This window comes from Artemia franciscana, chromosome 2 (genome assembly GCF_032884065.1).
Source record: "Artemia franciscana chromosome 2, ASM3288406v1, whole genome shotgun sequence".
Lineage (NCBI taxonomy): Eukaryota > Metazoa > Arthropoda > Branchiopoda > Anostraca > Artemiidae > Artemia > Artemia franciscana.
This window is the reverse complement of record NC_088864.1, coordinates 21,601,001-21,628,981: the sequence shown is the minus strand read 5'-3', so window position 1 is coordinate 21,628,981 and position 27,981 is coordinate 21,601,001. Positions and strand designations below refer to the sequence as shown.

At 34.8% G+C, this 27,981-nt stretch overlaps 2 protein-coding genes across 8 annotated transcripts in view; one reads left to right on the top strand and one right to left on the bottom strand.

Annotated features, from left to right (window-relative positions):
• LOC136038653 (uncharacterized) overlaps positions 1–1,709 on the bottom strand; it is a 150,952-nt gene extending 149,243 nt beyond the window's left edge. The window contains exon 1 of the mRNA XM_065721960.1: positions 1,686–1,709. The gene's annotated coding sequence lies outside the window, so the exon portion shown is untranslated. The remainder of the gene's footprint in view (positions 1–1,685) is intronic.
• LOC136038687 (uncharacterized) lies at positions 171–27,701 on the top strand. 7 transcript variants are annotated; one of them, XM_065722006.1, is made up of 4 exons: positions 171–226; positions 14,458–14,838; positions 19,313–19,444; positions 27,307–27,701. In XM_065722006.1, the coding sequence occupies exons 2-4, from the start codon at positions 14,517–14,519 to the stop codon at positions 27,561–27,563; spliced, it is 711 nt and encodes a 236-aa protein (XP_065578078.1). In that variant the 5' UTR covers positions 171–226; positions 14,458–14,516; the 3' UTR covers positions 27,564–27,701. The 7 variants fall into 7 exon arrangements, with proteins under 7 accessions (XP_065578078.1, XP_065578059.1, XP_065578068.1 ...); XM_065721987.1 differs by having other exon boundaries at positions 195–299; XM_065721996.1 differs by lacking the exon at positions 171–226 and adding an exon at positions 238–326.
• The last annotated feature ends 280 nt before the right edge of the window (positions 27,702–27,981 follow it).

The window sequence follows — 27,981 nt, the reverse complement described above, 5'->3', positions numbered from 1 at the left end:
TTACCAATAAAGTGAACGTCCCCCTCGATGCCTTTTTTTATATTTTTTATGAATATAACAATCGCTTCTACACAAATTCAAATTTAAGCACTTAAAAATGGCGAATTTTCAATTAAAATACGACTTAACGCTCGTTTTTCACAAAATAATACTGGGTTTTCTCGGCGCCATCTTTTTCAAAAAAATAATCCGACATTTTTTCAGTGCTAAAATTATTTATGATCAGGTTAGGTTAAAAAGTGCTTAAATTTGAATTCATGGGAGAAGCGAATATTATGTTCGTAAACAGCATAAAAAAGGTATCGAGTGGTATGTTTACTTTATTGGTAAGCCAATTATATGAACTGCTTTAATTTGATCCCAAATTCATCTCTCATCAGGTGAAAATTATAGTTAGGTAGCAAGCAATGACTCCGAGAAAAAGGGGGACTGACAGATATCCGCATGATCGCATGATAGCGCTAAACCGAAGCATGCGCGCGGCCAATTATTAGGTAATTAGTTAATAGAGGCTGCTGTAGGCTTCTTCTCTAGCTATATAGAATATTTGCAAAATTATTTTCTATAAGAAAAAGGAATTATATTTAAACAGTAGTCTAAACTAATTCAAAACAGTTGTAAGATTGTTGCATTTAGCTGTATATTTGGCTAGTTTTTTAGTAGTAGGTAAATATTTGGTGGTTTATTAATTCTGAAGGAAACATACTTAATGATAAAAGTAGTAGACTAGCCTATCATTAGATTCCTGATTATATGCTGTTTCCAAATATCATGACTGCTTTTCTGACAATTTAACCCCCTTCCCTCTGATGGTTTCGGATATAGCCCTAAGAATAGCCTATATAGAAAAAAACTTGAAGGAAACACTAAAAGAATAAATCTCTTACTTTGTAATGTAGGCCTTTAGCATGAGGTATAGATTTATGAGCAGTCCACCACATAAGGAGACATGTTAAGAAAACAATTCTTAATTTATAGTAGGCATAATAATCCTAGGTAGGCTAATATACATTTTGTAGCAGGAAAACCTTTATCTTCACTTCTTTCCTTGTTTCTCCTGAAACACTTTTTACCCACTACCCCATTAATGTGCAAATAACCTCTATCTTTGCTGCTTTCCTTGGTCTTGAATAGCATTTAGGCTATAAGCAAACTCCCAAATGCCATCTACCCTAACCATACTTAACCTAATTTATCACTATTTATGTATTTACATGTTTTTGTGAGAAAGAATTAGATAAAGATTAGAAACATAAATATTTCATATTTATGTTTCCTTTTATAGATGCTTTAATTGTAGTAACTGCATTAACTTCTATTTTTATTGGGTAAAATTCTAGTTAATTGACTTCTTGCTATCTCAGAAAGGGTTTAGGTTAGGAAAATGAAACTTTCAGGGATGGGTATACAGGCTAAAGTATGTCCCGGGAAGGTATTTTAAAGTACCCATCTTGGTAAAATTCTAGTCCATTGACTTCTTGCTATCTTGGAAAGTTGTTGGGCTAGAGAATTGCAACTTTCAGGGATGTGTCTACAGGCTAAAGTATATCCTGGGAAGTTATTTGAGATCCCTAACTATACCCCTTCCCCCCTCCTCTATATAACACAGTTTTTTGTGCATTACAGCTTATATTTTGGTCAAATTTGATCCTATATTACTATTAAAAGTGTAAATTCTTGCATACCTTAGAAAAATTCAACTTTTCACTGTTTTTTAAGCTACTATATTCCATAATTAGTTCACCAGCATTGAAAAACAATTATTACCTTTTATGGTATAGTTCAAAATGGAATGTAGGCATTTAAACACACCCCCTGTTTGAAACATCTTATCTTTAAATGGCTTTTGACAGGGGTAATACAGATAAGACTTTGAACTTTTAAGGGGCTTCTCACTCAAAATTATGATTTGTTGCTACAATTGGGTAAGGTTTATGTTATATGTGTGTCAATAACATTTATTTTGTAAATCATAACAGCATAGAGAAAGTCAATTTCTTCAAGAAGGCCCAATAATGATTCTTAGAAACCTGAAGAGAGGCAAAACAGAAATTTAGTGGGAAAAATAAGCACAAGTCCTAAATATATGATTGACATAACTGTAACAGATACTCTCTCTTTGGGGGGGGGGTTAATTTGAAAAAATTAGAAAGATGTATTTGTAACTTACAAATGGGTGATCAGATCTTAATGAAGTTTGATATTTAGAAGGATCTTGTGCTTCAGAGCTCTTATTTTAAATCCCAACCAGATCCAGTGACATTGAGGGGAGTTGGATGTGGAAACCAGAAATCTTGGAAGACATGAAAATTGAGGTATCTTTATCTTGCAAATGGGTGGTTGAATCTTAATGAAACTTGATATATAGAAAGATCTTATGTCTGAGATGCTTATACAGAAATTACTCTGTATATGAAAGGGGTTTTTCCTCCTCAACAAGTCTGAAAATATTAAACTCAAAATTGGAGTGGCGCTCACCCTACACTACTTCCATGCTTTTGATTCAAGTTGATAGCAGAAATAAAAGAGAAGGATATTTTGATGAAATGAAAAATCATGATGGGAGGCTTGTTGCCTGGAATGGAGGGAATTCCATTCAAAGCATGGAAGTAGTGTAGGGTGAGTACCACTCCAATTTTGTGTTTAATATTTTTGGACTTGTTGTGTAAATCTAATTGACCTGTGGATTGGTCTAGATCTATTTTAGTTCCATTTTATAAAAAAGGTGATAGGGCATTGCACAGTAGTTATAGAGGAATTAATTTGGGTTACAGTGTAAGTAAGCTTTTTAGCAAGGAATTGTGTTCTAGGTTAGACAAATGGTTTGATTCACAAAGTAATATGATAGATTTTCAGGCAGGGCTGAGGAAGGATTATATTCTGATAAATGAACTATTTATATTGCAAGTGTTGTTTGGAAAATTGGTTACATGCAGCTTTCTGGGATCTGAAAGGAACTTTTAATGAAGTTGTAAGGTATTTTAGCATTCTCATTTTTAATATAATTATGAGAAAGTTTTGAAAAAATTAACGTTACTTCTTTGTTTTCACTTGAATAATCTGTTTTTATGGCACTTGATATTAACCAAGTGACATATAGCGATCGCAATTTCTGTTGTTCTGTTGATCATGTTCAATAATGCTTCTTAAAAACCTGAAGAGAGGCAAAACAGAAATCTGAGACCAGTGGTGTCAATTACAGGAGGGACAAGGGAACCACCCCATACTCCCCCTCTAGATTTTTTTTTATATTTTCATTGAAAATGCCTTTATTTGTGTTTTCTGTGTTTTCTGAAAAAGAATGACAAATTCCCCCCCGCTATATTTTCAAAACGCATTTTACACCTCCTAAATTGTGTTATTTGACACTGTCTTAGATGGGATCTTGCAACTCATCAAACACAAAGAAGACTTATGAACAACTTACGGATTTGTAAGCAGTCTTTAACAATATTTCTGTCATTATAAATTTTCCACAAATGTATTAAAAATAAGAATGCTAAATTACCTTATAACTTCATCAAAAGCTCCTTTCAGATCCTGGAAAGCTTTTCTGGCTTCCGGGGGAATTGTTATTCCACTCGTAATTACCTTTCCATGTGTCATCCCATATTTTAAAGAGTAATTAATGTAGAGTTCAAATATTGAGAAGACTGTTTGTTTTAATGAGAATGTAAATATGTGGGAGGTTGTGAAAAAATTAATACAATCTTTTCCCATTAAATTCAAATAGGCTAGGAAAAAACAAGCCGTATCCAGGAGGGCTAAAGGGTATGTACCCCCCGGTCTGAAACCTTTCTCCGACTCATAAAAACGTAACGAAACGAATATAAACAAGTCTTTCATGCGTTTCATAGTTTTTGTTTTATAAAGATTCCTCAAAAAAATCTTTAATACCCCTTCCCCCTTGGAAATTTCCTGGATACCACCCTATGAAAGAGATTCAGAAATGTGAAAAATACCAGTTTTCAAATTTTAAGGGGTGTGTAACATTTCTAAATCTTCTATATTGGTAAAACGCCAACAATTAGGAGAAGGGATTGTTGAAACACAAATATTCAATCAACAAAGTCATAGTTTGCACCAAAGGCCCGAGAATTTTGATTCTGCCTTGGCCCAACACGTGCACAATAACCCTCACCATTTCATTTTGTTTGAAAACACTTCCATTATTCAGAGGTCCTTGTCGAAATATTTGCTTGATTTTCGTCTTCATATTTTGCTACTGGCTGACAAAATTCTCATTTTCTCAACTATTTGATTTTTTTTCATTAATTATATATTTTCCTTTCCTGGTTTCTCCCAAAACATTGAGCTTATATTATAGGAATGTGTTGAAGCTTGTCTTAAGTTTAACATGGTCCTTTACTTTCCTTTGTAAAACTTCTTTTCTGGATACTTGTGTTGTAATTAATGTTTATTAAGGGCTTATTTTTGGTTTATTTTGATAATTTTAAATATATATTTATAAAACTATGGTATAAATTAAATAAAAAAACAAGTGTTTTTAACTGAAAGTAAGGAGCAACATTAAAACTTAAAATGAACAGAAATTACTCCGTATATGAAAGGGCCTTTTCCTCCTCAACATCCCGCTGTTTATGCTAAAGTTTTTTACTGTTTTAAAAAGTAAAGTTAACAGAAAGTTTCAAACTTTAGCATAAAAAGCGGGGCGTTGAGGAGGAAAAACCCCTTTCATATACAGAGTAATTTCTGTATAAGCATCTCAGACATAAGATCTTTCTATATATCAAGTTTCATTAAGATCCAACCACCCATTTGCAAGATAAAGATACCTTAATTTTCACGTCTTCCAAGATTTCCGGTTTCCCCATCCAACTCCCCTCAATGTCACTGGATCTGGTTGGGATTTAAAATAAGAGCTCTGAAGCACAAGATCCTTCTAAATATCAAACTTCATTAAGATCTGATCACCCATTCGTAAGTTACAAATACATATTTCTATTTTTTCAAATTAACCCCCTCCCCAAACTCCCCCAAGAGAGCGTATCCGTTGCAGTTATGTCAATCACGTATTTAGGACTTATGCTTATTTTTCCCACTAAATTTCTGTTTTGCCTCTCTTCAGGTTTCTAAGAATCATTATTGGGCCTTCTTGAAGAAATTGACTTTCTCTATGCCGTTATGATTTACAAAATAAATGTTATTGACACACATATAACATAAACCTTACCCAATTGTAGCAACGAATCATAATTCGGAGTGAGAAGCCCCTTAAAAGTTCAAAGTCTTATCTGTATTACCCCTGTCAAAAGCCATTTAAAGATAAGACGTTTCAAACAGGGGGTGCGTTTAAATGCCTACATTCCATTTTGAACTATACCATAAAAGGTAATAATTGTTTTTCAATGCTGGTGAACTAATTATGGAATATAGTAGCTTAAAAAACAGTGAAAAGTTGAATTTTTCTAAGGTAAGCAAGGATTTACACTTTTAATAGTAATATAGGATCAAATTTGACCAAAATATAAGCTGTAATGCACAAAAAACTGCGTTATATAGAGGAGGGGGGAAGGGGTATAGTTAGGGATCTCAAAATAACTTCCCGGGGTATACTTTAGCCTGTAGACACATCCCTGAAAGTTTCAATTCTCTAGCCCAACAACTTTCCAAGATAGCAAGAAGTCAATGGACTAGAATTTTACTGGTTTTTCTCTGCCTTTAGTTCTGAAAATGCAATTCCTGTTATTTAAGTAGAATTTTGAGCCATATCAATGTTTTTTTTCAAATTTAGGAAATGTATTTGCATATCTTTAAAACCTTGTAAAATGGAATTGAGCAAAGTTATGAAGCTGAAAACAATTTTGTTGTACTTCAATTAAGCAGAAGATCTATTTTGCTAGGTTTCACTTTTATAACACACATATTTTTAAAGGTCATCAAAGGTCAGGTCCCTCTAGAGGGAGAAAGAGTGGAGGTAGTTGCTTCAAAACACCTTCTGGGACATACTTTAGTCTGTAGATTCATCCCTGTAAGTTTCATTTTTCTAACCTAAACCCTTTCTGAGATAGCAAGAAGTCAATTAACTAGAATATTACCTTTTATTGAGTTGACCTTTTTATCTATTTATTTCTTCTTGTATTTTAGCCTTATTTAAATCTGAGTATGTTTCATTTCACAGATATTTTAAGCAATATTAGCAGAATAGAGGTGTGATATACATAATTGTGCCAGTGACTTAAGCAAGATCACTCTGTACAACATCTTAGTACTCTCCCAAGATATCTTAAGTGTTGACATGGCCTGTGCCAAAATTTTATTTGTGTGTTTCTCAAAGTGATGTTCCAGTTCCAAAAATTGTAGGGAGGTATATGGACTAACAACAAGTCCTTTCACCTCTTTGACTTCTTCTTCACAAAAACTAGCTACTGGAAGCGCTATTCTGCTCCAGTCTGCGAACAATGGATATATACGATTATGAACAATAATACACTGTTATTGATTGTGGGAAGTGCGAGTACCTGAGCTACCTGTCCCCAGCAGTTTAAGGCACTAGGCCGGCCGGTACCAATACGGCTCTTCCTACTCATTCCCGCTCTCTTCTGCACAATCAAAAACTATGGATAAATCGCGTCCCATTAAAAATTGACTTCTTCAAGCTTTAATCCTTATTAAACAATATTTCTCTTCTTTAAGGTATCAATTGCTGCCTTAAATATCTTAAGATCAATTTCCCATGGCAGGTTAGAATCCAGGATAGCTGTATAAGTATTTGGAATCTTAGCCAAGGAGCAGAAACGCTTAAGAGCAACAGTCTCCTCACTCTGAGCCTGGCAATCAAATAAAATATGCTGGATTGTTTCCTCTGTTGAAAAGCAGATTCGGCATAAAGGGGAATGATGTAGCTTCCAATTAAATAACAAGCTATTTAGAAGTAGGGCACCTGATTTCAGTCGGTAATATAGCACTGTATTTAATCTTGTATGAAATGGAGATAACATTAATGTACTGTGATTAACTTTGGATCTTTGCCTGATAATATCTCGTGAATTGAGGTCAGAGGAAGGACTAGGAGATAACATGGAAGCCTTTGCTGCTAGAGAATCAGCCATATCATTATATTTTATACCTTTATGACTAGGAACATGTTGAAAATAAACTTCATTTTCCTTGATCTTAAGATTAAGAAGCTGTCTTCTAATATTATATAAATCTTTGTCATTAGCAATTCTATTAATATTTTGGATCAGTAGTAATGCTGATTTAGAGTCAGAGAGACAGAGTATATTTTCAGATTCAATGTTATAATTTATAAGAGCATCCAAGGCCAGGCGGATGGCACATAATTCAGCAGACAGGATAGAAGATCCCAATGGGAGAGGAGAATAAATATTCAAATTCAGGGATGGGATACATGCTCCTGCTCCAGCTCTTTCCCTCTGGACGGATCCATCAGTATATATTTTTCTATAGTTGGGGTAAGCCTTTGAGATGTGTTCAGCCAAAATAGTCTGGATCTCATAATTAGGAATCAAATCTTTACTAATATAGATAAGTTCTACTTGACAGCTTGGAGGACTCATTTCCCATGGGGGGGACTCAGTCTGATGTGGCTTCATAAGCCCAAATTTTAAAAGAGGATCACACATATATGAGCAGTTGATTTGCTCAAATGTCAACTAAACAACAACAACAAGAATTAGATGTCACTGATGGTGTTTAATGAGATATAGGTATAGAATATCTGAAAACAGAAAAATGTGGTTGAATCCATGTTTATTTTTCAGAAATGTGTTTAAAAAGATTTGCACAACAGTGAAAGAAGTGAAGATAAAGGTTCTTCCCCCTGTAAGATGTGTTAACCAGGATCTTAACATGTTTTTTAATGTATAGCTTGTCTCCTAGGCTTATACCATGTTTCATTCCATTGTCATCCACTCTTTAAAATAATTTTATGTAATATTTTTTGTCCAATATTACAATTAAATACATGCAAACCTATATTTCATCAAGTCAAGACTGCAGAAACCCCCTTTCAATCAAGAACCTTGATCTACAACGCATCACAATATTTAATTAATAGAGAGATATATTATTTGGGCTGCATTTGGGACCATCAAGGGGAAGGCGTCATTCTCAAAAACACAACTCATGATGCCTTGGAAGAAGATCAAAAGGAATATAGTTTAATGGCACTATTTTTATTTAATTAGCATTTTTCCTTGACAAGAAGCCAACTGTTGAATATTTAGGCTATTCAGTATCATTATGGACAATGGTTTTACTATCCTTAAAAGTAGGCCTAGTTCAGTTCTGTGAACAAAATTTTCAATAGGCTAGTTCTAGGTTTCATGAATGTAGACTACAAAAAAATGTCTTAGAAAGATATTTTTAAGGAAATGTCAGGATTCATGTTTCTAAGGCTTTACAGGTTATATAAAAGACACATCTTTCTATAAATATATAAACTTTAGCTAAACAAATTTGGTCCTTTAACTTGAGTTTACCTTTTTCTCTAACTATAGGAGGCACTTCTCAGCTATTCAGTTGTCAACTAAAATGTTGCCAACATTTCTCTTGAGTAAATTTATGCTAAGCTGAAAGATAGACATCTGATAACTTAAAAAAAAGCAATGAGGGGATTTATTACTGGATGAATTGGAGTTTAGTTTCCAACAAAAGCTGATAGAGATTTGAATTACGACACTTATCAATTTACACAACAACTGATGTTTTAAAAGACTAGCAACCTTCTAATTTTACCTTAAATTACACTTGCTAGCAATATCAATCAATCCAGTGTATGCCAGTTAGTGATGATGGGGGTATAGGACATCTGCTGCATCCCATTGAGTGAGCCATGGTTTTGTTGCCTGGTCCTTGTTGAGATTTGAAGCTATTGACTGTTATAGATCCTAATGTCATCTTGCTTAGGCTGTTCCACAGAATTATGATTTGATTGTAGAAGAAATTGTTGTTTTTCTTGTCTTGGCAAACTTGCAGAATAGCTTTGCCCAATGACCTCCAGTACTTGACAGCCAGGCAGGTTCAAACATATCTTTTCCATCAGACCAGAGCAACTTATAGGTTATTATCATATTGCCTCTGTGTTTATGGTATGTCAGAGTTGGTAGCTTCAGGCTCTGCAGTCAACATCCATACTCTTTATCTTTGAGATCCTTTATGCATTTTGTTGCCAATCTTTGAACAGATTCAAGAGCTGTCTGGTATGTTTTATTAATTGGTGTGGCAATACACATTCCATACTCCAATCTATGTTTCAGCTGGCTTTTATAGAGTTTAGTCAATATTGATGGGGATCTACTAGTGCTTGTGTGCTTGATGATACCAAGAGTCTGGTTAGCCCCTCTTACTACAGCATGGGGTGTAGCAGTTGAATTTGAGGTCTTCATCCACAACAACTCCCAAAATCTCTATCTGAGATGCTCTTGGAAATCAGCTGTTATCACTGGAATTTGATAGCATTGAATATTGCCGTCATTAGTTATTTCTTCCAAAATGGATGACATTGAGTTTTTCAACATTAAACTTGAGTCTCTATATACTGGCCCATTTGCGAAAGCAAACTAGGTTTGATATTATTGAGGCTACACCCTGCTGTGTGTCAACAGGACCAGTATGTTTTAAGTCATTACATATAAGCTAAATTTGTTAGTCACATTTTTTGAAGAGTTGTTAATGTAGATATCAAAAAGTGTAGGTCCCAAAACAGTTTCTTGAGGCACCCCACCTCAGATCTCTGCTATTTCAAAATAGAAAGCTGTACCACCTTCACAAAAAGCTCTGACCCACTGCTTTTGTTTCTTCAAGAAAGACATAATCCAGTCCACCACACCCTCTTTAATACCAATTGACCCCAGTTTCAACTGGAGCCTTTTATGACAGGCTTTAGCAAAGTCTAGCAGAACCGTATCAACTGGGGGACTTCAGTTGAGAAGCTCAGTTATGTAATTATCTGATCCAATCAGATTTGTTTCAACTGATCTACCTGGTTGGATTCCGTGCTGGTGTTTTGATAGAAGGTTATATGTGACCAAATGTTTGAAAACAGCAGTATTTACAATGCCTTCTAGGGTTTTCCCAAGAACAGAGGCAATACTGATTGGCGAAAGGAAGCTTTGGTCCTGTCACCTCCTTTGTGTATTGGCAAGATATGGGCAACTTTCCAGTCCAGTGGTATGACAAAATTTTGTATTTAGTCATAATACAAATTTGTTCCAGTCCAATTTTGTATCCTAAAATACTCTAATTCACACTTTGGAACAAAATAAGACATTAAGTTGGGTCTGTTTGGCTCCATTGTATAGATGGTGATTCAAACAATACACAAAATTTGTAAATAAGAGAGTTGGAACTATGGCCCAGTGACATGTCTTCCAACTAGGAGAGTGGTAGAATAGATGCAATTTTAGCCCACTAGGTAACAGTGACCACATATAGGTATGCTCAAGGGAACCATTCTTCTGAGGTATAGAGTAGACACCACCACACAACATCAATTTCTGATAGAATATCTGCAGATTGTTGCCAAGACTTTTAAACAAGTCCAAATTGGATATGCAAAGACTATTACAAATTATAGAAAATAGGCTATATTAGAAATTTTTGACTAAAATTTATTTCATTTTCTGTGAACATAGGAAAGGCTTCAGGCCTTTCCCTATTCTTAGGTCTTCCGTGCCTTCTGTAAAATAACTTAAACAATAGAAAAGACAGCTTTGGGTTGAATGATGGAATCTTTGGTCTGACATTGGAAAAAGAAGTCTAAAAAAAGAGAGAGTACTTTGGATCTATCTTTTCCTCTCTTCTCTGTAGAAAATTGGGATGCCCTGATATGCTATCAATAATTGTAGTCTTAAACCCTGGATACTACTGAGTTTAATTTTACAGGGTTCTTTTATCTTTGTTGACTTTTTGGTGAATTGCTGCCTACAATCTTCTGCCCTGGAAAGCAAAATAAGGGAGAATAGTGGGCTAAATTGTTTTGGCTTTCATGATGGATGCAAATTGAATAAAGAAAAAACAATCTCATGCAAGTAGGTTGTTGTGTTGATACTTGAAGTGAATAGAAATTAACATAAAGGTTAACTCTCTCTCAATCTTCTGCTCTTTACACATGAGTTTAACTTTAACTGAAACAAAGCCCATTTCTAAATGTTTACTCCTTAGAAGCAGCAACATCTTGTTCAAATGATGTTTTAAGATAAAACCCTCTTAGTTTTTTATAAAATTTCTTGTAGTATTTGTTCCTGCGAGATTTGGTCTGTTTGAGCTGAATGTTTGGCCTGCTATATAAATAGTAGAGAATTGCAGTTTATTAAGGCTTAATTTTTTTTATCATTTAGAAAGGACACCACTAAAATAATTATTTTTAAAGGGGTTTGTCTCTATTTTCTTCAACAACCGTTTTAATAGAGCAAATCTTCTATAATGCAGTTGCTTAGAAAGGGTGCACCCCCTAAAAAATAATGGCCTAGGGGATTTTTAATGGATAAAATTAAATCTCATGTCACCATTTTCTAATTTGTCAGAGGGGCCAGGCTTCTCTGGAAAACTCCTGCTCTTGGGGAATATCCAGCACTATTTCCACTCTGTCCAGGTAGGCGGATGAATATCAGCTCATATTTTGCACCCACAATCTTTCTGTAAAAACTGGGGCTGCCACCCTTTTAGCATCCATATTAGATGCTTAGTTCTAATCAATAACTCTAAAAGAAAGAAGGTTGAGGATAAATTCCCCCTCCCCCTCCATATTGCACCAAAGGACTTGTCATGAAAAGGTGGAATACTTTGGTCTAACAAAACAATTTTTAGCGCTTCAAGCTTCCTCTCCTCTGTGGGAAGATCTGCATATCTCCCCTAAGAGCTTTTGTAAAACTGTATATATAAAGGAATGAAGCCTCAAATGAATCAACTCAATCCAAAGAACCTAAAATAATTCTATATTTTAGCCATTCATTTTGCATGAACTGTGTATGTGTTTTGGAAAATATTCTTCTCTTAAAATGGTCACTTTGGACTTGCTGAATTTCACCTGTTTAGGATCAGCATAAAAATCAAGATGCCTATATAATGTTTTCAGACATCTAAATAAAGGAATTTATGTTTAAATGCAGTTAAAATACCTTGCATTGAATGCTACAGTCAGTAAAGATAGCAACTTAAAGCAAACTTAAATTTCAGTAAAGAAAACAAGTAAAAAAGGATTTTGTTAAAGAAAAAATAAATACCACTCATCGAGTTATTTTGCTGCCTAGGATATAATAGAGTTTTTAAAAAATATAAATGAAAGGGGCAGGTTTTCTGCCAAGCCTTGAATTTCATATTATTCATTACATGTATAATTTTCTTTTCAATTTCAAAATGTTTTATTTTTATAATGATACTTGTACTTGTGTTGATTTGGAATTAGTAACTATGTTGATAAAGCTTGTGAGAAGGATAATATAAAATCTTTGTTTTGCATTATTTCTTATAAGTTGATTTTAGTACTTTTTTTTTATTAAGCTTTGTCTAAAATTTCTAAGAATTTATAATTAAATAAAAGAAACAAATTTATTTCGTAAGGAATAACATTAAAACTTAAAACAAACAGAAATTATTCTGTATATGAGGGGGACCATTTTTCATCTTAAAGTTTCTTAGTGCTTTGAAAAAGCTTTTTATTCTAATTAATTCAAAAAACTTTTTTCACACAATAAGTTCTTCAAAGAAAAGTAGTAAAGAGATCCATTAATCCAACAATGAGCAGAAATAAAGTCAAAATATCTTCCAAGTGTAAAACTACCACAAATCATAAATGGAAAGACCAGAAATTAAAATAAATAGCCGAGTCAAAACTCAAAACAAGCACAAATTAATAACCTGAGTAGGGCTGATAACTCACATGCCTTCTCAAGACCAGAACAGTATTTGCGCTTTACTAAAAAAAAAAAAAAAAAAAAAAAAAAAGAATGACCATGGATTGTCAGTTTAATTGATATACACTGATATTTATTCCTTAAAGTTTTGATATATTTTTATTTATGAAAGTAAAAAGTGAAAACATTTAAAACATATTTTGTTTTCAGTAAAGCACAAATAATGTCTTACATCAATTTTGACTCTTAAAACTAGAACCATACATTTCCAATCAAATGAGCTTCCTCTAAAGTTCAAACAACCACACCTTCCATTAAAAGCTTATAAGCTCCTGAGGCATAACTTACAACTCTGGCCCCCGGACTCTGGGGGGGGGGGGTGTGTCAACCCCTAAGGCCTTGTGATGTGATCTTTGGACTGTTTTTGAACAAATGGCTATCTCAAAATTCTAGTAATAAAGCACATAACAAAATATAAATTTCTTAATACATTAGTCTAATAGCTATAATATATAATTATCAGTCATTAATCTTATTTTAGAACAAACTCGTTTTGTGTTTTTTTTTTAAACAAACATATCTGTTTTGCGTTCACTTTCTCATTGAAGACCCAAAAACCATTCTAATCCTTTCATCCTACAACATTAAACAACAAAATATGATAAAATCTCCTAACTTTGATAAATGAAAAATTATTAAAACTTTAAGCAATATATAAAAGTATATGTATACTAAACTGACAATTCACAGCCATTTCTTTTCATTAAAGAACAAATTATATTCTTATCTAGAGTAGGCATGGGGGTTGCAAAGAGATAATTTCCAGACCTTTCAACTATGCTGAACAAAATGGCTGTCCCAAATTTTGATTAGATGCATTTTGGGAATTGATGGGCGTGGGGGTGGGGCTTGTTGCCCTCCAATCACTTTTGACTTATAAAAAGGACACTAGCCTCTTTAATTTCCAATCGAACGGGCCTTTGTCGAAGTTTCTACAACAACAAATGGCCATCTCAAAATTTCTATCAGATGTATTTTGGGAAAATACAAGGTGTGAGGGGGTATCCACCCCTCATCACTCTCGTCTTAAAAAGGACACTAGAATTTCTGATTACTAATCCAATGAGCCTCCTTTGAAGTTCATACAATCACCCTTTCTATATAAACCTTATATGCCCCGAGGGCATAACTTACAACCCTTGCCCTGAGGGCTGTGGGGGGGGGAGGTTTTCATTCTCAAATACATAATTTCTTGACCTTTCGACTACATTTAACAAAACGGCTATCTCAAAATTTTGATTTGGATGTGTTTGGGTAAATGGTGGGCACTGGAGCGGGTTAGTTTCCCCCCAATCACTTTCGACTATTAAACAGGGCACTAGCCTTTTCAATTTCCAATCGAGTGAGCCCTTTTGGAGGGAGGCAAAGCTGCCAGGTATGGTACTGTTAGATATTGGTCATGACATAGAAGTTTGTGAAAAAAAATAGACGAATTTCAGAAATTAATAAATTCATCATATAATCAAAAAGTGGAATGTCATCTTTGCCTCTTGTGCTTTTCCTTTGTCAGCAAATTAGTGTTATAGACTTGAAAAAATATATAACATATTTGCAGGTATTTTTGCTTGGATTTCCGGTATCTTCATGAGGTCTTGTTAGCTGCTGATTTTTAAAATGAGCTTATCAAGTGAAAATAAACAACCGCCTCCAGTTCCTGCAAGACCTGCTGGTCTTTATCACCCATTAGCTAAGGTTGACTCCACTCCAGTGCCCATGACTTTGTCCCCTAGAAAGTCAGTAGAAGGAAGTAGTATTGGATATGAAATGAAAGATTTAAGGAGTACTTATTCAAGGGCTCACTCGCGGAATGTATCCAGTGCTTCAAAAGTTGCTGGTGATGATGTTTTGTCTTCAAGAATGAATCCTGGAATTATCAACTCACCTGGCTATTATCCTTTGATTGATAGCAAACAAGAAAGTGATAAAAAAGCAACAGGTAGGCTAACTTATTTTTTTGTCTTTTGTTAAATGTATTTGTCATTAGAGTTACATAATGAATCTAAGAAAAACGTCAAAATTGCAATTCCCAAAGAAACAAAATAAAGTTATAACCAAAGGCTTAGAATACTATAGGGCTATGAAGCAACTCAATTTTAAGTGGTTTTTGTGCATGCTTTCTCTAATTTTTGGCTAAAGAATCCTGCTATGTTTCTTATTATTGTTATTGTTTCCTGGAACCTAAAGGATGAGTGAATGAGCGAATGAATTTATTGACTCAAACCAATACAGCACAAAAACAAACTGATAACATGCCCCAATCGAGAGCATACCTCATAAGTGTTAGGTGGTGACAAACATAAGGACTGAACTTATCAGCATTATCAAAAGTAAATGAATAAATAAAAAATACAAACATAGGACAAAACTAGAAAATAATAGGCTTGAAGGAAAAAGAGAAGATTAAAGAAAAAATGCTAAGTTTTTCAAGCAGGACACAGTGGGTGACCTCGACATGGGTAAATTAGCATTTTTAATTGTTTTAACTATGTTTTACCAAGTTTTGACAACGCTTTTAAATTTGCGGATGATTTGACATTGCTTAACCTTTGTCAAGCCTCTAATATTTTGGACATTAAACTTCTTAACAACTCATTAACAACTGAAAGAATGATCTTGATAATGTTAAACTCAACCTAAGCATTCCCAAAAGCATTTTAATGCTATTCTCCTTTTAAAAAAATATACCCCCCTATCAATAATTACCTTTGCATACCAAATCTAAATACGGTTAAACTGCTTGGTGTGCAGTTGGACAATGACCTTAAACAGAAGTCCCACACTTCTCACTTATTTAAACCTGGTAATTTTCTCCTTAAATCTTTCTTCTCAGATGGTTCTCCCTATCAATCCAAAACCTTAGAATAATTTATTGTTCTTATATAAGACCCTGTCTTGAATATGCTTGCCCTTTCTGGCATCCTGGGTTGACCAAAGACTTATGTTCTAAAATTGAAAGCATTAAAAAAAAAACAACAATAAATTTATACTTTTGATGTCCTATACTACATACGATGAAGGTTTGACTAGACTTGAACTTACTATATTGGAATCACGACGTCACATCCTTGCCATGCACTTTGGTCACAAGTGCCTTAGTTCTGACTATCACCGACGTCTTCCTCCCCCCTTCAAAGAAAATCCCCCAATCCTTTCTAATACAAGACTTAATGCTCGTAGAGCTCCAAATACCCAACTTGACTTGTGTCCCCAAATGTTGACCATGATAACCAAAAACTCTTTTGTTCTTTATTTTGTTTCGTATTTTAATAATGGATTGAACTTTTTAATTATGTTTATCCCCTAATATCTGTTTGGTAATTGTAACTGTTCTGACGTGCTTATGCTAGCTTTTGTGCTATTTTAGCCAATAAATCATTTTCCATTCTATAAACAAAAACAGTAAAAAAAAAAAAAGTCTGCATAAAGGGCTATATCCACGATCAATGTTCATCAAATAACGAATTTTGCAAGAAGTTTGAGCAAATTTTGCTCAATCCCCATAGGGCCTAATTGTGGCAAGTACCATGCTGAAAATTAGTTGTTTCAGGAATGGATAAAGCTGAAAAATAAAAGTGTAGAGAATAATGTATCATTATGTTAGGTATGGTGGGAAGATCTTGTTTTGCCTCCTCAGCCTCAAGACTCAGGAGACACTGTGCCCTCCTTTTTTGATTCTACTTGTATATATGTTTCATTAAAGACTCTAAATATTATAAACTTGATTTAATATTCAGTCAAATTAATCTTGGTTTCTATTGTGTTCCCTGTAAAAAAAAGTTTGAATATGGGACGTGGTGGTATCACTGTGATAAAAAAACAGAAACACTGTGTTTTTTTTGTATTTGTGGTTAAAAATCACACAGTTGTTTTTTTTATCACACTGTTTGTTTTTAAAACACTGTGTTTGTGGTAAAAAAAAAAAAAAAAAAAAAAACACTGCTTGGTAATACGGGACCCAGAGATCAAATCATGCTGCAGGAATGCACTGCAGGGCCGACGCAGGGACCTTAGTAGTCAAGAAGCGTCGTTAATATGATACAATAAAAAAAAAAACACTGTGATAAAGAACAAAGAAAAATGGAAAAGAACAAAAAAACTGAGAACCAGTCGCCTAATTAATGTGTTTAGAATGTCTTAAAATCCACATGTTTCGAATTTTATAACCCCTGATCTACATTAAGTCTACTCTTTTCTTTTAAGATAGTAATTCTGTGGTTTGATGTTAACTGCTTGGCATTAAATGTCGCTAAGTCGAGCTTCCTGATTTTCTTGCGAATTTCTCAAGCTTGTTCCCAACTTTCCGAAGGGGTTCTCTCAGTAGACCTAGTGATCCTTATGTTGGTTCCTGGGTATTCTTCTCGATCAGAATCTCCTCTTTAGAAATCATATTAGTCAAATTAAAATGAAGATATCGAGGAATCTCAGAATTCTTAGAAAGCTGAAACATTTTTCCTGTTTTGACTCTAAACATGTTATTCCATAGTTTAATTCAGTCTTATGTCTCTTATTGCCACACTAAATGTATGTGAATATTTTATTACTGTATGATACCAGTCTCCAGGATATATGGTGAAGCAGGGTATTTGATTAATAAGCTGTGGCGTGATTTAAATTCACTTTATGCTGTTATATGTGTGCTCTCGTTTACTTTATTTAAATGGTTGTGTTCCTATCACTCTTAAAACTTGACCGGTTGTTTATATGTCTCCCTGTATTCTCAACCACAGAGCCTTGCGGGGGGGGGGTATTGATTTTTTTTTTTTAGTTAGAAACTGAAAACAGGAAGTTGAGTAAGGGCTCAATGGAAGGATAAATCTAAGGTTTTCAAAATTTTGCGACAATAATGCTATTAAAGTAAGTGCAGATGACACAGCTCGTTCTTTTTTTTGTTCTTTGTACTTATATTTTTCTATAAGCCAAATAAAGAAAAACTAATGAATGTTTTTCGACTTATAATTCTTTTAGTCTCGTGTAATTCCGATCAAACTTCAATTTTTTAATCCTATTTAAACTTAATTATTCTTTGATCCCACCTATTAAGCTGTTTCATTTTGTTTTTAACTATATGTGTCTTGAATCGTAATGACCTTGAAGATTGTAATTGGCTCGTTTTTGTATTTGTGTTCTGAGCTTGAAGTATTCTTTTATTTGCTACAATTTGTTTTTAACAAAGAAAATCATAGTAATCATGAATACTTAACGACAATACTTGATACTTGACATAATTTTTGATGTTTGGTTATTAGTTATAAGTTGATCTTTTGGTTATGAATTTTTGTTAAGTTTGAGTTATGAGTTTTGGATATGAGTTGCTTTTTTTTTTTTTCTTTCTTCTTCTAACATTATAAGTGTTGCTAGTGTTGTAAATTAGCTTACTTCTTGTTTTTTGTCTATAGAGACAAGCATTATTGCTTACCGTTTGATGTATTAATAAATAAACAAATGATAAATTAAAGAAAAACATTTTTTTGATTATCGGAAATATCTTAACCCTAGGGGATAGCTCACTCAAAAATTCATTTCTACTTAAACCACAGTCTTTTTTTACATTTTTTTTTCACGACTACCAGTCCAAACTACAGCACAATTTCAAGTAAAACCTTTAACTAGCATTGCTGTGTTTTTTCCATAAATTTTGTTTTTATTTTTGTAAATCTAATTGCTGACTGTTTTTAGACGCATTATTGTATAAAACCCAGCATTCTAACTCGTTCAATTTATTTTTAACGTTTTACTCTGTTATACTTTGATAGGCTGTAAAATCTGTTCAGAATTTGAGTGTTACTTCTGTTGAATTTCGGGTTTGCTATTTTTTAGTTAAATGGCCAATGGCTAAGTATTAAAATGACTTTCAGTATGTTGGCTTCTTAATTTGAATGATCAGGATCCTTTTTAATTAATAATAATTTTTTAATTGGGATCCTATTTGATTAATAGCTCAATCACTTTTAGTGAAATTGCCTGAAACTTTCTGGTAAAGCTGAGAACAATAAATCAAAACCATGCCACGTGTATAGGGTTCATTGTTTCTTTAAAATGGAATAAAATGTTATAGGGCCTTCAAGAACAAGTAACCTATTGAAATATGTCGAGGCAATGCACAAATTAGAACTTGGTCCATATATGTAGTAAAACTATTGCTATAAAAATATGCTAGATCCCTTTCACCATGAAACATATTCAATTTTCCTACAATCGATCTTTAACCTCATTTTTTTCTTCTTCAAAGATTTTATTGCATTTATTTTTCTTTAGTTTTTATTGCCAAATATCGTTTTTATGTTTTACTCGCCTTATTAAGTCGGAGAGAGCCTTTTATTCTAGACTTTGAATGATATTGCTGACATGTTTTGATTTTGCTTTATTGTTTTATTTTGCTGCTTCTTTTTGCTTTTTCTTTTCTTGCGTAGCTCCCATATCTGGTTCTGGGCAGCTGGTGAATCATCATTCTTTCTTCTCAGATGGATCTGAGGTGAAGCATATGGAAAGTGCCTTGCTGGAATTGCTCAGTGACTTTCGATCAGGAAAGCTTCGAGCATTTGGTAAGCTTTATTACGTAATATTTTTCGTATTGATGCTATGAAGCCTAAAAACTTTAAGCATTTAAAAACTAAAGACTTTAAACACTTCTAATATCCCCCTTAGTATTCCATGAAAGTTTAACTTAATACCTATAGCACTTCCTGAGATCAATATAGACATGTCTAGATGCGCCCGTTGGTCAGCTTGGATGTACAGTTGCAATTGCAGTAGTATTAGTAGTAGTGGTGACAGTCACAAGTAGTAGCAGTTGCAGTCACGATTTGTGGCATTCGCAGTCGGAAGTTGGTGCGCTTCCAGTTGCAAGGGGTCACAGTCACAAGTAACCGCAGTAGCAATCGAATTGGATTTGTATTCGATGTCGCAATTAGTTCCAGCCGCAGTCGTAAGTTTTCATTATTGGAAGTAGCCGAAGTCGCAATTATTCGCAGTGTTTAGTAGTCACAGTTGCAAGTATTGAGTTGCAAGTAGTCGCAAATAGTCGCAGTCGCAAGTATTGCAGTCTTTAGTAGTCGCAAGTTGTCATAGTTGCAAATAGTCACGGTTCCAAATAGTCATTGTCACCATTGCAAGCAACATTAGTCACAGTCACAAGTAGTCGCAGTCAATAGTATTCACAGTCACGAGTAGCTATAGTCACTAGTAGTCAACGTCGCAGGTAGTCACAGTCCCAGATGCAAGTAGTCACAGCCACTGTTACAAGTAGCCGCAGTCGAAAGCCGTTGCAATTGCAGTGGGAGTCGTAAGTAGTCGCAGCAGCAAGTTGTTGCACTAACCTTCGCTAGAAGTCGGTGTCCCAGTTGCAAGCAGTGATAGTCACAGTCACAAGTAACCGAAGTTGCAGTCACAGTAGTACTAGAAATAGTGGTCCTGAAAGTTTCAAGTTAATACCCTCAGCCGGTCCTAAGATATTGCAGTTACCCCTTTTGGTAACCTGGAGGCACATAGTGTCTTTTGATTTTGTTTAACATCCTTCTCAGAATTCCCCAAAATTTCATCTTTGGGGGCATAGCATCCCCGGAGGCATAGTTATTAGACCTTTTACTATTTTGAACAAAGTGGCTATTTTGTAATTTTGATCAGTGGTGAGAGGAAGCATAAAATAAAAGACAGTTTGCCCTCCAAGCACTTTTCATCATGTCCTAAAATTTTCAACTTAATTACAGTCGCAAGTTGTTTGAGTCACAACCAGTCACAGTTGAAGCCGCACTAGTTATAGTTGTAGTCGTCCTCAAAATTTCAGGTTAATACTGTTACATGTTTCTAAGATATTGCAGGTTCCCGTTTTTGACATCATGTCCTAAAATTTTCAACTTAATTACAGTCGCAAGTTGTTCCAGTCGCAACTAGTCACAGTTGAAGCCGCACTAGTTATAGCTGTAGTCGTCCTCAAAATTTCAAGTTAGTACTGTTAGATGTTTCTAAGATGTTGCAGGTTCCCCTTTTTGATAGCCAGGATGCGCACAGTGTCTCTTGATTTAGTTCAGCCCCCCCCCCTCCCCTCAACATTTCCTTAAGTTTTACCTTAACACCCATAGGTTTTTTGGATACACCCATAATCAAAGATCCTCCCTTTCCCAATGGTAAATCCTGCTTGTAAACAATGGACAAATTGCATAATTTACAACTCTTGCCCTGGGTGCTTGGCATCTTTTGAGGCACAGCTATTGGACCTCTTGGTTGTTTCAACAAAATGTTTGTTTTTTTCAAAATTTTGATCAGTATTGAGAAGGGATATCTAAATAGGGCAAGTGGGGGAGAGGCTGGCTGCCCTCTGACCAACATCAATATTTGCTGAAAGTAGTCGCAAATAGTTGTAGTTACAATCCCAAGTAGTCGCAGTTACAGTCATAGTAACAGTAGTAGTGACCTTGAAAATTTCAAGCTAGTACCCTTTCCCTTTTTGATAACCTTGATGTACATAGTCTCTTTTGATTTAGTTCAACATTCCCCTCGCAATTCCCCGAAGTTTCACTTCAATGCCCTTTGACTTTTTGGATGCACCCAGAACCAAACATTTCCCCATTTCCCAGTGGTAAATCCTCCATGTAAAAAATGAACAAATTTCATAATTTACGTTCCTTGCCCCGGGGGCTTTAGGGCGAGTGGCATTCCTGGAGGCATAATTATTATATCTTTTAACTATTTTGGGCGAAATGGCCTTCCAAAATTGTATCAGTGTCGAGGGGGAAGCATTGAATAAGGCCAAGGGGGTTGGTTGCCCTTTGATCACTCTTCAACATCCCCCCCCAACATGTTCTGAAAGTTCTAACTTATGTCCTCAGTCGTTCCTGATGATATTGCTGGTGCGCCCTTGGGACAACCAGCATGAGCTTGGTTTTTTTTTTATTTTGTTTTCAAAATCCCCGTCAATATATCCTGAAAGTAGTCGCAAGTAGAAATAGTCGCAGTCATAGTGGCAAGTTATCGCAGTCGTACTAGTTGTAGTTGCAGCCACAGTATTAGAAGTAGTAATAGCGGCCGTAAAGTTTTTGATAGACTCGATGCACACAGTGTCTTATGCTTTAGTTCAGAATCCCCCTCAACACTCTTAAGTTTCACGTTAACGTCCTTAGCTTTTTTGGAAACGCCCAGAATTAAGCATTCCCCCTTTCCCAATGGAAAATCCTGCATGCAAACAATGGAAAAGTTGCATAATTGATAACCCTTGTCCCGGGGCTCTGGGAGGATTGATCTCCCTGGAGGAGTAGCTATTCGACCTTTTGACTATTTTGAACAAGATGTTTTGTTTTTTTTTAGTTTGGTGTGGGGAGGGGGTATCTAAATAGAGTGAGTGGAGGAAGGGCTCGTCGCCTTCCGATCACTTTCGAACCCGTCGTGAAAGTTTCAACTTAACACCCCTAGTCGTAACTGAGATATTCCTGATACACCTTTTTGACAACCAGTATGTACATAGTGTATCTTAATTTTGCTCAGTTTCCCCCTCAACATTTCCTGAAAGTAGTCGGAGTCGCAAGTAGTTACAATCATAGTCGTAAGTGTTCACAGTTGCGAGTAGTCGCCCTCGCAAGTACTCTTAGTCACATTCGTTAGTAATCGAAGTAGTAGTTGCAAGCAATCGCAGTTGCAGTTACAGTAGCAATAGCAACAGTAGTGGCTCTGAAAGTTACAAGTTAATGCCTTTACCTGTTCCTAAGATATCGCAGATACGCCTTTTTCATAACCCGGTTGCACATGATGTCTTTTTATTCATTTTAACATCCCCCCAATAATCCCTGAAATTTCACCTCATTACCCTTAGTCTTTTCGGTTGCACGCAGTCAGACATTCCCCCCTTTTCTAATGATTAATTTAAAAAACTTTTTCCACAAAACAAGGTTTCCAAAGAAGGGTAAAGGCCAAAAATGAGCAGAAGTAAAGTCAAATAATCCTCCAACCGTAAAACTACCACAGACCACTATCAATAAATAAATGAAACTCAAAACGAACAGAAATTACAATAAATAGCCAAATCAATGTCAAAACGAGCAGAAATTGACATGAGTAGGGCTGATAACCGCCATGCCTTCTCAAGACCAGAACAAAATTTGCACTTCACTGGAAAAAAAAAAAACAAAAAACAAATAACTTGAATTTTCAGTTTAATTGACTGGCACTGATATTTATTCCTTGAAGTTTTGATAATTTATAATTTATGAAAGTAAAAAAAAGTGAAAACATTTAAAATTTATTTTGTTTAGTCCCTTCCATATGAAGTGGCTCTGGGGAAAAAAGTAAATAAATAATAAGAATATATTGAAGCTTTATGGCTCTTAACTAGGGTTGCCACCGAAGGCAAAATAAAATCACCATTTTCTCTTAGAAAAAAATCACCAAAAGACAAATAAGCAGCGAATAACTGAAATATACTGAATGTGTTCATATCTATCAAGTAAAGCAAATAGGATAGTGGTATTTATGTCTTGTAATTGGTGGTAGATTGTAGTTTATCAGACATAATCACAATTGCCCTCATTGTCTAAGCCTCATGTAGTAAGGCTCACTAGACTGGATAGAGTATTTTCACTTGAAAATGCCTGTTGTCATGCATGCCCTAGTATCTACATAAGGGCAACATCAAACAAGTCATCTCAACATTCTGAAGCTGCCGAGTGAAAATGTTTGAACATGGGAATTTTTGGTGCTAAGGACTGGGAGTTAAAGGACAATTATCTACCTTTTTTTTTCTAAGTTTAATCAGATTCCAGGGTGAAAGTCGGAAGTGTTTGTGATACTATTCAGTGGATACATTTTAAACCTGTTTTTAGGTGAATTGATGCTTGCTATTGATAATTACATGTTTAGGTGACTTTATACGTGCTATTCATCTCTAGCAGTCGCCAGAACAAAGAGAAGCAATTTTTATAGTAAAAGCTCTAAAAATGCCACATTCCCACAGATTATGTCCACAGCACTAATTACAGTCTCCATTTTAAGTGCTCATTTCCAGATACTGCAGACACATAGACATAATGATGACTCAAAGACAAAGATGAAATTTGTTTCAAAAAATTTCCTTGGTTTTACGTTTGTGTAAAATGATTGCCTGGTAATATCCCCAGCAAAATACACCGTCAACTGCTTCATCGTAACTCAACTGCGCCTCCCTGTAATTTTGATTTTCCTCTACTGCGTTTTCTCAACCATTATTCCCCGTCATAGAGCCATGTATAAGATGTTGCGTTCATGTATGTCCTATGTGTTTGAAGACGTGTATATTTCATCAAAATGAATATACTATCTTACCTTGAAGCCATTTGTAATGCCTAAATTCTTTTTTTTTATGAATAGTGAAAACATAGGATGTTTTTTTTTTTACCAATAACTATCCATTAGCTGCAGTACAGCTTAGCAAAACTTTGGAGAGATGTAATTCCAATATTCTATGGTTGCTCTTTGGCCAAGAAAATAGGTTCCAGCTTAAAAATACAGACATATTCAAATAATTAAATGTTATAACATTAATTTTCTACACAAAATTCCTTTAAAACTATCCTTTCCTTTTGTAAAAAAAAAAAATATCTATATAAAATAATAAAAGAAGAGCTGAAGAAAAAATTCATTGATCATCACCCAGATGTCGTTTGTTTTTCATGAGAGACAACGGCGATGATTTAATGGGGACGTGTAATAGGACGTAAATTACCTCTATAGCTTTCCTATTTATTCTTGAACTGACAACTTTGACAGAGTTTAATAGGATTTTAAACTTCTTCTCGTATTGAAAGCAAACAATTATACCAACTTTTGAACTGAAAGAAAAAATGGCAAACTATGATTTATGAAGTGACAACAAAATATAATTACTAAATTTGATTATGAAAATGAATGTTTTGGTTTACACGAATATTAATCGTTAATCTTCTTCAGCTCCTTGAACTTCCATTTTCTCACCTTCGAGACAAGTACATCAGGTAATATCCTATGGTACGTTTAGTCACAAACTTATGCACATGCATAAGAGAAGAAATGGTGCTGGGATCCAAGTCGTCTCCTAGATGGATCTTAATGAGCTTGAATGGAGAATATTTTCTCTCTGCTGCCGCAATAGAGTGGGGAAGTGACATCAATACTGCCCAAACATAAATAATGTTAGTGTATTGATGTCATGCTCTTTTAACAAAACCTCCTACAAAAGGAGTCTAAACGTTCTGAAGATGGCATAGTACTTTTCTTCCACTGACATTGTTTAATTTAGTTCCCCAGCTCATTTTAAGTATTCAAAAGGAAATTTATACTGAGAGGCAAAACTTTTACTGAGACTTTATACTGAGAGGCAAAGTTCAATAGTACTGCCATCAAGAATTAAAGTCAAGTGTGGCCTGAAATGCCAGTAAACAGATAGTTGTATTTGTGAAAAGGTTGGGTTAGAACAGAGACTTGGTAATAAAATTATTTTATCGCTATGATTCAAAGTATTCTCAGTTGCGTGGCCGATGTCTGTGTTGGTGAATCTCACAACGTGCTGTCTGATGTCGACTAACATTGTGACGTTTTTGACCTTTCTTTTAACGTCTTAATTGCCTTTAATGTTGATCATGGCAACAGTCTAATTGTTAGTCATTCCTTTTTTCGTTTCCTCATCCTATTGTCTAGAAAATAGGATGTCTAGAAACCTAACCTCGGAACCTAGAACCTTACCTAATGTCTAGAAACCTAACCTAAAACCGAAACCTATGCCCTTTTCCTCTTTAAACGTTCTAAAAACTAACGTACGATCTGAAAAAAAGGGTCTCAAAGTCTCCTTAGACTGCCATGGAGTCAGCAGCAGTCTTTTTAAGCCTAGCCTTCATGTTTCTAAAAATCGGTAACATCTTGTTTCGTTTTGTGCTTTAGTAGTTTTAACTGGAGATCTCCCAGTGGTGGATCCAGGCTTTCGGAAGATGAGGACTCGGTCAAAGTACGAAACGTAAGTTCAGTCCTGGATAATTGCAGTTATAGGCAAGGGTATTGCTTTTATTTTTCTTTGAGGTTTGGAGGGGGAGGAACATAACGACGAATGAAAATTACTGTGGAGATTTTCTTTGAAAAAAGAACATCAACATTATAAAAAGCTATGAAAATTGCTATTTTCAACCAGCAAATGATATATTGCCGCGAAATGGTGGAAATTTAAAAAAATTATTACTGAAAAGATTAATATTCTTTACATTTGCCTCTTTGGAGCCTATTTTTAAAAAAAACGACTAGCATGAAACCTACTACTCTGCCACGAGGAGCCTGGCATTGAAAAGGAACTCACCACTTGGAAATTTTATTTTGTTTCTTTGCTTAGACGTTATTTCGTACTGTAGAGTGTCGAAGAAATTTCTGGATTTACCACTAAAATACTCCTGTTGAGGTTCTTTGACCCGTAAAGGAGGAGAAAGACATGCGTATCACTTACTCAATATTTCAGAGAGAAACAAATGTTGAAAACAAGGAAAGAGTGAGAATACCGAGAAGTGGCGAGAAAAGCTTTGAAGTTTTGTATAAAGAGCTGTGATTTGCCCGTGAATTATGGGATACCACTCTTTGCCCTCCTCCTGGATCTACCACTGGGTCATCCTGTAGATCTGGTGGCTTCTTATTGCTTTTTTTTGCATTTTTAAAGTAAATTTCAGGGTAAAATCTATAACTCTAACGAAACGTGACTTTAAATGATTATTTAAGAGAAAAGGTAACAGAAAGTTGTTCGCTGAAAAAAAAAATCTTTGGTTGACCATGTCAATATTCATAGTAAAAATGTTTTTGAGACTTTACTGAAGAAAAAATACGCAGAAAATAAAATGTAAGATGAGATACATATTCACAAACAAAATCAAAAAAACATACAAGCTAGGGCATCTTTTCAGGATACCCTATTTTGTTCAAAAAGATATGTGCTGGTTGAGTGACAACGCTGCCTTTGATGTTCAGTTAATATGTGGAACAATTTCGCAGCAGAAGTAATTCAATAGAATCTAAATTTCTCATTTCAAACTATTAAGATATTTGTTCTTAAATTTAAGGGTTTAAAGTCCTAAATGGGAGTTTGAGTTGTTTGAAAAGTGATAATTGTCTTTGGTAGCGGTATATCAACGCTATTGCTGATGCTATGGACCTTGATACAAATAAGCAATCATAATTTTTGTGCGGTTTTGCAAAAAGAAGACATGATTTATAACGATTTTTTTTTTATAACAAATAGTCTAACTAAAAAAACAACACCTCATTGGAAAAGAGGTGCCCTAAATAATAGTCTGTTTTCAAAGTCTTCTACCTCTAAAGATCTTTAGATTCAGGACAATATCAATAAAACTCGAAATACCTTTGTAACTTTAATATGAAAATTATGTCCTTTCTAATTTACTTCTAGAGAAATAATAATTTTATGTGCTTTCAGGTAACGATGGAAGCTTAGAGCAAATGATGGCTATTCGAGATCAACAGGAAAAGCTTGCCAAAATGCATTTTGATTTGCTAGCTAAGCGTAGTCGGAATTCGTCTTCAAAAGACGGTGAAACTGCCCCTGTTGACACAATGAAAGAGCTTATATTTGGACTAGAACAACTCTCTATGTCGATTGAGAAATTGCATTCCTCCTCAGCCGAGCCAAAAGTGTTTGAATCAAATAACAGTGCCTCCACCTCTAAATCATGATATATTCCATCTTAATTCTCCTCGTTTGTGACATTATCAGATTAACTTACTGGAGCAATCCCAATTCGTTTAGCTTTTTCGGGTGTTTTCTTTTATTTATGTTTTGTTATGGTCAAAGAAACCTGTTATTTTCAACTACTATTTCAAATTGATCTCATAGCTTAGAAATTACAGGGACAGGTAAGTCTTCTGATTGGATAACTAATCATTTTGGTAGCTGGAACGTACTAATAGAGTAGTTGAATTACCTCGTAGACGTATTACCTTAGTAGACTAACAGACATCATATGATTTGGCGCGCTTCTTCCGCTTTTTCTGCGATGTCACCTGCAAAGATAGTCAAAAGAACGTATCTGCAATATATCTGTGACGGCTGAGGGTAATAAGTGGAACTTTTCATGGCATGGTCAAGGGGATG